Raw genomic sequence first — 10,538 nt, forward strand, 5'->3', positions numbered from 1 at the left:
GATGGATGGATGGATGGATGGATGGATGGATGGATGGATGGATGGATGGATGGATGGATGGATGGATGGATGGATGGATGGATGGATGAATGGATGGATGGATGGATGGATGGATGGATGGATGGATGGAATATTATTTTTGTTCTTTCAAAAAATGCTAGTAATTTAATGTGATTGAATTTGTCGCTGCAGTTAAATCATTGGTTCATGAAGCTCTCTGTCAAGTTGCTCTACATTTCTACAGCAACACTAAAAGCCTCTCATAACAAAGAGTCAGAGTTCAGCTGAACTGCATCCCAACCATCAGCAAGTCTTCTGTTTTCTCCCAGTTACAGAGTTCTTTGTTTCTCGCCAGCACAAACATCTTGAGGGTGTGGTCCAGCTTCTTCTCTTCCTGTGTTTGTGTCCATCATGCATCACGGCCTCTCCTGGTTTTCGTGTCCTGTCAGTCTCAGTTTCCATTGGTCTCTGTTTCCCTGCTGAAACCTGGCCTGCATCCCTCAGAGGCAGGAGATGCTCTCTCTCCTCAGCATCCATTGCAGCTCAGCGTTGGGGGGAGGCTCTGCTCTCACCTTGCTGACACGAGTTTCTCAGCAGACACCTTTTCTCCCCCCTACACGGGCTCAGCTGGTTGACAGACAGCTGTCGGTATGAATAAAAGAGAACAGGACACGCACTGTACTCCAAGTCACCACCACTACTGTTCTAACACCATCACCGTCTGCTCCTTTGATTTAAACTCACACGAAAAAACCCAGTTCACTCAATTCTTGTTTTTCTTCTTTTAACTTAACATGCTCAAAGTAAACAGTAAATGTATACGGAGTCATTTTAATCCCAAGTGACTTTAATTATTGAACTCAAACAAGTGAAAAGGAGTCCTTGTTTGATCACTGCGGGAGAGCAAAATTCAGCCACGGGGGCCCAAAACAAGCCAGCAGCTGATGAAGACAAATGTGCAAACACGTGTTGGCAGAATTGCTTTTTGGTTGAGCGTGATCGGCTATACGCTCAGGAGGGCAGAAGCTGGACTTGTGATTTATTGTTTTGTGCTGTCCCTGGACCACCACTGTCTGCTGCCTCCCACGTCTGTAATTACCATGTGTGTCTATTAGAATAGTCCTGCTGCCCACAAACGTATCAACTCCTTCAGCTGAGAGAAGAGGAATCACTTCTGCTGTGACCGTCTTGGTATTCAAGCTGAGTTCGACCAAAGAAGAAGGGAGGAGAGTGATGAGACGAGTAAATAAAGAGCAGAAAGAAACAGGCTGAAAGGTTGTGGGGGTGTGGAAACGATGCAAACACATATCAGCCAGTAAATAAAAACAGGCATCTGGATAGTCTGCTTATCAGAAAATCCATTTCCTGTTAATAATACTGTTTATTTTGAACCATATAAAGGTAATTATTAAGGCTTTTACAAACGTCTCCATCTTTTTTTCTTTTTTTATTTTTATTACACCTTAAAGATTTTATCTTAATATCTACCCACCGCTCTATAGTGCGCTTCCACCATGCTGGTAGGTTTTCTTTAGTTTTACTTTGGGCCTTACAGCATCTCCTAGTGGGTAAACTGCTTGAAGGTTTTCAAGTGCCCAAAAACATCTTTGAATAATGAGATGCAGTCAATAAAAGTACGCTGACAAATAATTTATACTTTCTGACGTTGTTTACGAGGTGTTTGTATCGTGAATATTTTTGTATTTTTTTGTGTTCACAGACTTTGACAGAATATTTATTTGTGAATTTTTCCCATTTTTTTCCTAAAATGACCAGATTACTTTGTTTCCTCGTTCAAAAGGGTTTTGTGCCATGTGCATGCCCTTAGACTGATCACCTTTTTCCTTCCCTTGAGAACTCTGGACTGATAATGAGAGCCGGCACTGAGTTCTGGTCAGTGTCATTTATGCTGTAATTGGCCGGGGGCTGTAAAGGGCAGTCTCGCATCAAAGAGCACAGAGAGCTAGGTGGCTTACAGCGACAGAGGTGAGAAAAGAAATCACCTGATGAGGCTTTATGAGCCATTCTTTAAAGAAGCTACTAAAAAAATAGTCATTTAACACAAACTGTGCATTCAACAGTTAAAATCTTGTGAAAACACTTTGAAACAGAGCATTCATTTTCAAATAAACTCATTACGGAACGTTAGAATAGAAAATATTAACATTATTTAAGTAAAAAAAAAAATGAAATGCAACTAAACATTGGAACACCGAATTAATTTATTATTTACTAAGATCTTACTTGTACTTACTTTTCAAATTCAGCATGTTTATTGTAGTTACAGAATATAGATTTATACACATAATTCATCTAAATGATACTCACTACTTGTGCAATAACCTGTCACAGAACCTGTGTAGTTTATGTTATGTGCATTATGTATCATGTGTATTTAAGCTTATATAACTACTGTACCTGTGAAATATTTATTTATTCTAAGTAAGCCTACTTGCACCGTTATATTCTACCATGTTGTTGTTTACTATTTTTCTTTTGGACTTTGTAAAAATTATATTTCTTTTTCGCTTTTTGGTACTTTATTTTGTACTTTTATTGCATTATTGTATTTCTTGTTGTTTTGTTAGCGAGTCAAATCGGTTCTTCTCTTCTTGAACATTTAATTACACTTTGACGTTGTGTGAACCTGCATATGACAAATAAACAATAAACATATTGCCTTAATTCTGTGCTTTTTTTACAGACACAAACTATTTGTTTACTAAAGAAGAAGAAAAGTAGAATGATGAAAAACCCAAAAATAAATAAGTAAAATACTTCTTGCAGAAAAGCTGCATAAATGTCTCAAAAGTCACGTTTTTACATGTAAACACATGTTAAATAAACATGTGAAACACATGCTGTGCAAGTGTTTTTGAGGTTTGGGGATCTTTTTAACATGTTTGTGTGATTCTATGTGGTCACATGATGAAAAACGTGGTACATTTTTGTAGTTTTTCTGTAAAGAAACAAACAGACTCCAAGAATCAATCTGAAAAGCAATGAAAGCTGAAAAAAAAGCTTGCAAACTCCAACCCTGTTACTTTTCTTTACTTCTCATAATAATAATATTAATAATAATAATAAAAGATTGGTTCAAACCAATAGCCTATTGTTGAGTGTAAAATGTAGCTGTGACTCTTGTTTAAATGTTCACACCTCCCTCCACCATCTTGAGAAGGACCTGTATGTGAGAATGCTCTTCGTTGACTACAGCTCAGCATTCAACACCATAATCCCCTCCAAGCTGGTCTCCAAGCTCACCACACTGGGCCTGAAGAAGTCCATCTGTTGCTGGATACTGGACTTCCTCATCAACAGACCACACAGGCAATGAGAATCGGCAGTCACCTCTCCTCCACACTAGTCCTCAGCTCTGGTACACCTCAGAGCTGTGTCCTCAGTCCACTCCTGTACTCTCTCTTCACGCCTGACTGTACTGCAAGGTACAGCTCAAAAGACATCTTCAAGTTCACTGATGACACCATCTTGGGCCTCATCACCAACAATGACGAGAGTGCCTACAGAGACGAGGTGAAATCACTGACCAGCTGGTGTCAGGAAAATAACCTCTCTCCAAATGTCAGCAAAATGAAGGAGATGATAGTGGACTTCAGAAAACAGCACGGAGGCCAGCACTCTGCCATTTATAAACAACGCTGAGGTGGAGCAAGTCAGCCGCTTCAAGTTCCTCGGAGTTCACATTACTGCGGATCTGTCCTGGACTTTACATACAGACACTGTGATCAAGAAAGCCCAACAAAGACTCTACTTCCTAAGAACATTAAAGAAGTTTGGTACGAACACCAGCATCCTCACCAACTTTTATAGTTGCACCATTGAGAGCCTGCTAACAGGCTGCATCACTGGGTGGTATGGGAACTGCACCAGTCAGAGCTGGAAAGCTCTACAGAGGGTGATGCAAACAGCAGAGGACATCACTGGTAGCAGTCTCCACACCATCCAGGACATCTACCACAGCTGATGTCTGCGTAAAGCACACAGCATCATTAAGGACCACACCCACCCAGCACAAGGACTTTTCCATCTATTACCCTCAGGCAGACAATACAGGAGTCTGCCATTGTGCACGAAAAGACTCAAAGACAGTTATTATCCACAAGCTGTCAGATTACTGAACTCTTGATAATAATGAACAATTGACAATAACATTGCAACAAGCCAATCTAGCTGCGCATTTCCACACATCACAGTGTAAACCAAACCACTCCTACTGAGAAGCAGCTCTCCAGTCATTCCTATTCATAACTTTTTTCTACTGCTTACTTTTGCAAACAGCTCCTTACGAATTGAATCACATGCTTACAATCTGACAACAATCATACAGACCAAACGCACTCCTTTAACATTCTTTGCAAACTGAATCACACTCGTTTCCTCAGATATGTGCAGAATTAAACAGTCTTGTCAGTTTTCTTCAGTGCTTTTTGTTTCAGTTGTTGACTCGAGGGTCACGTGGATCATTGCAGTCACACAAACGATGGTGTTGTGGTGATATCACAGCTCATTAGAGAAATAACCACAGCCTCCATTGATCTGTGTGACCACAGGCTGCAGCCATTCAGGCTGAATTTCTCAGTTATTGATTTCTACGGCTTATTAAAGTTATGCGTATCTTACTACACACAGAGATGTGAAAGCAGGATTACCAGGAAATAGAGGTATCGATTGAATCAAAATTCTGAGGCTTACTTTACAAATTCCTAAAGGGGAAGCAGGATTGAAACTATGAACAATTTTTATGTTTGTCTGAGTAAATATTCTGACAAGTCACAAATTTACCTTTTAAATCTTCAGGCATGATTATTGTTATTTGTATGGATATTGATTATTTCTAATCTTCATTAATAAAATCATGTGTTATGATAGAGTTTTTGTTACTTTAGCCACATGTTGTCAGGATAATTATATTTTTGCCCATTTAAATGTATTTGTTTCGTACGTTTGAGTTGTTCATTATGTTGACAGCAGTTCTGGAACATGTTCACCCAAATGAATGATGTAATGCTAAGCGCTTGTTTTTGTCACCAGTACTGAAATTTGCCCAGCATATTTAAAAGTCATATAATTTTTATCCTATTTTATTGTAAATAGTAGTAGACTCTTTTTTCAATCATTACAAAACAACATTTTAGAAGATTGTTATTCTAGTCATAAATTAAGGGTGAATCTAAACCTGGTCTCAAATACTTTATAAGTCAATCTTCTAACAGAAGACAATGGTTTTTCCTAGCTTTATTTTAAAACTTAAAATGCATTTGTTTATAACGTTTAGCCAGTTACCATGTCCAAATAGCATCATAAAATAAATGACAATTTTGGCACAAAAGAAGCTGATTCTATAACTTGAATACTGCAGTTACTGTCCCTATTTCAATAAGCGAGCAAGGTAATAAATAAATGAACCATTCAAAATAAAATTTTATGATTTTTTTTTCCCCCTGAAAATTCACTCATTGACTTTGGTAAATTACGATTTATACATTTGTTTAAATAGAAAGAATTAGATTCTTTTTTGTTTGTTTGTTTAAAACTTGTTTATTTACTCAAGCTGTAACAAAGAAAAAAAATCAAATTAAATTTAAACAAATTGTTGAAATAAACACATTCCTGGTTTTATATTACAATATAATTGCAAGACAATAAATAGACATATAATCTTGGAAATACGCAACTGACTTAATGCAACTATTTGTTTCTTGAATTTATGATAATTTCCAGATACAGTAATAATTTTTTTAACTCTGGTTGTCCAGCAGGGGGCGCCAGTGCTCCGTGTTTCTAAAATATATGTGACGTCACTCCGGAACCAGGAAGAATACAGTCTGATTTTACGACTTCACCTTTAACTGCAGCTAAAACAGCTTGTCAGAGTAGTTCCTCAGTGTTAAGGTAAGTTAATGCTTACATTAGCTGAAGTCTGAAAATATTTTATTCTCATACAAGGGGGAAAAGGGCGACATATGTTTTGTTGATTTGTTTGGAAGCTAACTGGTGCTTGCTAACACAGTCTTGTTTTTAATTGTTCCCCAGTGGTGCAGCGGTTGTTTTCTCCTGGTAAAATGTCTTCCGGCAGAGAAGGGTGCTGGCTGTTTGTTGGAGCTGCAGTGGTGGCCGTGTTGCTGCTGGATGCTGCTGTTTGTGTTCAGGCTAACAAGGTAAAAACAGCAAGTTATACTGTAAATCTGCAGAAACATGGCGCATTGCACTCGTTAATTCTTCTGTCTGTAGTCGATTCTTCCATGTTTCAATCTTAGGACTCTCAGTAACCCATCTTTGTGTTGATTTTTTATTTTCTTTACAATATTTAGGTTATTTTTTTAAACAAGGACTACTACACAGGTGCTTTATGAAAACTTGTTGGGCAAAATTAAAACTTTATTTATGTGCAGTCAGTGTATCTGAGACTTGCCTCTACAAGATCTCGATTTTTATTTTATTGTATTTTTATTTTTCATTCACCCTTTATTTATCCAGGTAGTCTCATTGAGAGACGAGAACTCATTTTCAAGAGAGACCTGTTTGAGGAGCAGATGTGGTTAAGGGCCTTGCTCAAGGGCCCAGAGTGGGGCCAATGAGGGTGGGGGCAGGTGTGGGTGCTTCACCTACCCCACCCACATTTTTGATGTCGATACCCGGGCTTGAACCTGCGATCTTCCAATCACAGGCCCACCTTCTCTAACCTCTGTGCCACCACTCCCATTTTTGTCTTATGTCAGCATCAAAATGTTAGCAGCTTTTAAGGATTCTTTAAGGTTTTGAGGTGTGGCCGATGAAATATGTTACTCAGATTTTATTTATTTACTTACCTTTATTTAATCAGACGAATCCCACTGAGATCACAGATCTCTTTTGCAAGGGAGGCCTGGGCCTGAAGGCAGCCTAATGTTTTTGGACTGTGGGGAAAAAGCACAGTACCTGGAAAAAACCCCGCACAAACATGAGGAGAACATGCAAACTCCACACATAAAGACCCCAGGTCTAAACTGGGGATTGAACCTAGGATCTTACCGGCTGTGAGGCAGCGGTGCTAACCTCTGAGCTGTCCTGCTGTCTAATGATGATGATGATGATGGGTTAGAGAGACTTTGGGGAGTTTAAAATCCAAGTTAGCCTCTTGGACTTTCTTTCAAGTTTCTCTAAGGATTTTTTAAAATCTGCAGTGAGGTACAGTTTTTAGTATTATTCTACTAACCAAGGCCACTTACATCAAGTTCTACTTTTTTCTATTAACAAAATGCTCACAGGCCTGTTGTAGGAACTTTCACTAGTACTGGTAGTTTTTTCTGCTTTATCATCTCACCTCATTTCCTTCTTCCATCCATTTTTTTAAAGTAAGATATTGGATAAGCTTGAGCCCTTTTTTTTTAACCATTACAGAACTTTGAGGATGTTCGCTGCAAGTGCATCTGTCCGCCATACAGAAACTTCAGTGGACACATCTACAACAAAAATGTCACCCAGAAAGATTGGTAAGAGGAACCCTTCACTTAACTCAGTCACACCACAGTCATGAAGTCTTTTCAGGTATTTTTTTGTTTGTTTTATTTGGGATGGTTCTGAGTTAGGTAGCAGCCGTAAGAGCTGTTCAAAAACAGGAGCTTTAGTGCTTCTTTTATTGTCTCATTTAGCATATGTATCATTTGGATATTCCCTCATAAAATAAGAATAATAGAGGTCAGTCCATCTCATCTTTCAGATTATTATTTTCTTCTAACTTGGATTTATTTAAATAAGTCTAAAAACAGGTGAGAGATTTTGAGCAGCTGCAACATCTTTTCCCTTGTATCGTTTTTTCCATTTATAACTAATTATCACACGTTGGTTTGATTTTATATACTAATATGATGTTATTATTGGAAAAGAATTTGGTAAAATTGCATTAGCCAGAATACGTAAAGCACTTTTTTTGTGTGTTTCACTTCCGATGACACGCATGACATTTCTTGATAGGTGTGATTAAAATCATTGTTGTCTTTTCCCAAGTTCTTAGAAAATGTTCTTATCATTTGTCCTTTGTGTTTTCCAATAAGGTCGAGGGAAAAATAACATTTAGTGTTATTTTAATGTACTATTTACTCACGTCAGTGTTTTATTTTGTGAACAACAAAGCAGTCAAACTGCATGAGCTCTGTATGAGTTTTGCCTTGCCTTACTTTATGTGTGTGTGTTCTCTGTGTGTTCGGGTAACATGACTTTCTGATCTGTTTACAGCACTTGCCTCCATGTGGTGGAGCCCATGCCGGTTCCTGGCCATGATGTAGAGGCTTACTGTTTGCTCTGTGAGTGCAAGTATGAGGAGCGGAGCAGCACCACCATAAAGGTCCAACTAGCTTTCCTTAGTTTTTTTTTCTGTTTATCTTTGTCTTTATTATTCATTGAAGCAGTGAATCCAGCTGGAAGTTTTGATGATGAAATTGAGGTGTGTAACTTTAAATTATGTCCTTCCAGGTAACTATCATCATCTACCTAGCTGTTGTGGGGGCGCTGCTTCTCTACATGCTGTTTCTGCTTCTGGTTGATCCTCTCATTCGCAAACACGACCCCTACACTCAGCCTCTGCACAACGAGGAAGACTCCGAGGTGACCCTCCCAACAGACGGCTCATTTAAAACACATGCATCTGTTGCAGTTGTTAGTAATATCAAACTCTGGGTTAAACATGAACTTGATTTGAAATGTGTTCAGGAGATGCGTCCACGTGCAGAGAGTGGGCCGGCCAGAGGAAACACAGTCCTGGAGCGGGTGGAAGGTGCACAGCAGCGCTGGAAGAAGCAGGTGCAGGAACAACGCAAGACTGTTTTTGACCGCCACAAGTTGTTAAGTTAAACTTTTCTGAAGCAGATTTGGTGTATTTGATTCTTTCTGGGCTCAGTGCTCGTTCACTCTCACCAGCTGCACCATTATATACCTGGCTGTCCCTGATGTGCGCTGACTCCTTACATTCAAGCTTTATTTATACAGGTTAGTCTCACTGCGTCACAAGGACTCATTTACAAGAGAGACCTGTTTTAGACAGACAACATGTAAAGTACAGGCAACAATATACAACAACCAAAAAAAAAAAAAAAGCAATAAAATAATATTACTCCATTCATGTTTCCTCACATTAAAACATTTCAACACACTTGTCTCACAATTCAATTAAAAAAATGCAAACTTATAAGACAAGATAAGATGCAACTGTGGAAAAAATGCACACACTTGATGAATTTTAGGAATTGCACTGCTGCAGTTTAGGGATGTCCTTTTTAAAATTAACGTGTGTTCGATTGTAAGTGTCTTTATCCTCTGTGCATGATTCACAGCGTTACCTCAGAGGTTTGGACCACACTGGGTTGGATCACATTAGCTTGCTTAAATGATTGTCAGTCGTTCTCTGTTTGCTGGTTTAGCTGTAGTCATTTATTGCTGTATAAACTCAGGCATATTCAGCATTTGCACTATTTATCGTTCATTTTGGAGTTATTCATTTAAGCCTTTCGTCATTGCTAATTTGAACCTAAAACTGTGCCTTTTTCCTGCTCTCTCGTCCTCTTTGTGAGATGTATTTCACCAAACTACAAATAAGATGCTTCACTGAATTATTAGCATTTTACAGCTTTCAACGTGTAACAGATGGTGCAGGCAACCAAGGAATTTGATCTTTTAATTAGTATGCCTGTATTAGTATAAAACTGTTTATGTGAAATTTATTAGCAGAGGGGTTTATTTAATAGTGGATTACATGACCACATTTCTGTTCTCCATTTTTTTTTTTTTTGCTCTTTAAATTGATAGAATATACTTTACATATAAAGAGATGAATGGAAAATAGCACTTCAGAACCATCTTGTGTTGGCTGTAATTATTTTACTTAACGTTTATGTTTTTAGTTGTTAATTTAGTTTTTTCTAAAACTGCTGTTGTATTATTTTAAGGAACTGCAGAAAATATTGTTAAGCTTGACAACTAGAGTGAAGAAAATCAGTTGATTTTAATTGTTTCTGCAAACAGATTTGTTGGTTTGGTTTGAATCACTTGATCAATTTGTACTTTAGCGATTAGTCGTCAAATTTCACTTTCACACCTACAGGTGCTGCTGCGTTAGACGGCAGTACTCCATCATTATAACACCATATAATATATGGAGGAATGTTATCCACAGTTTAAGATACTTGAAGTTGAAGCTGTTCTGCTCCTACACCTTACCAATGTGTTTTTTTTTTTTCTTCTTTAAATGTTTCACACATTTGTTTATTTTTCTCTAGCCTCAATGGAGGAATTGCCTGACTGTGTTTGAATCTTTAGATTGAAGTGAAATAAATTTTAAAAGTTTAAAATGCTTTGGAATTTATTTCATGTTTATTTGGCTGTTGTTGTTGTTTTTCCTGTGGGACATTTTATTGACACTAGGGGGCGACAGAGTACAGAATAAAAAAATAATCTGTTCTACTGCAGGAAGAATCATTCATTTTAGTTTTATATTAAATATAATTTCCAGCTTTTTGGAAAAAAAGATGTCAAACCTGTTTAAA

The 10,538-nt window shown here is 37.9% G+C and overlaps 1 protein-coding gene across 1 annotated transcript; it reads left to right on the plus strand.

The window, feature by feature from the left end:
- The first annotated feature begins 5,837 nt into the window (after positions 1 to 5,837).
- Positions 5,838 to 9,027, plus strand: tmem9 (transmembrane protein 9). The gene is made up of 6 exons (XM_037684175.1): positions 5,838 to 5,913; positions 6,055 to 6,179; positions 7,402 to 7,493; positions 8,236 to 8,344; positions 8,473 to 8,604; positions 8,710 to 9,027. Exons 2-6 carry the CDS (start codon positions 6,084 to 6,086, stop codon positions 8,848 to 8,850), a joined length of 570 nt encoding a protein of 189 aa, XP_037540103.1. The 5' UTR covers positions 5,838 to 5,913; positions 6,055 to 6,083; the 3' UTR covers positions 8,851 to 9,027.
- Positions 9,028 to 10,538: the final 1,511 nt, after the last annotated feature.

The sequence above is a fragment of the Nematolebias whitei genome, chromosome 11 (assembly GCF_014905685.2).
Source record: "Nematolebias whitei isolate Nwh7 chromosome 11, NemWhi1, whole genome shotgun sequence".
NCBI classification, from domain to species: Eukaryota; Metazoa; Chordata; class Actinopteri; order Cyprinodontiformes; family Rivulidae; genus Nematolebias; species Nematolebias whitei.

Bases quoted from the DNA above. Each gene is read 5' to 3' on its own strand.
- tmem9 (XM_037684175.1), top strand. From the start codon at position 6,084: ATGTCTTCCGGCAGAGAAGGGTGCTGGCTGTTTGTTGGAGCTGCAGTG. The intron at 6,180-7,401 runs GTAAAAACAGCA...TAACCATTACAG, and splicing joins TTTGTGTTCAGGCTAACAAG to AACTTTGAGGATGTTCGCTG. The intron at 8,605-8,709 runs GTGACCCTCCCA...AAATGTGTTCAG, and splicing joins ACAACGAGGAAGACTCCGAG to GAGATGCGTCCACGTGCAGA.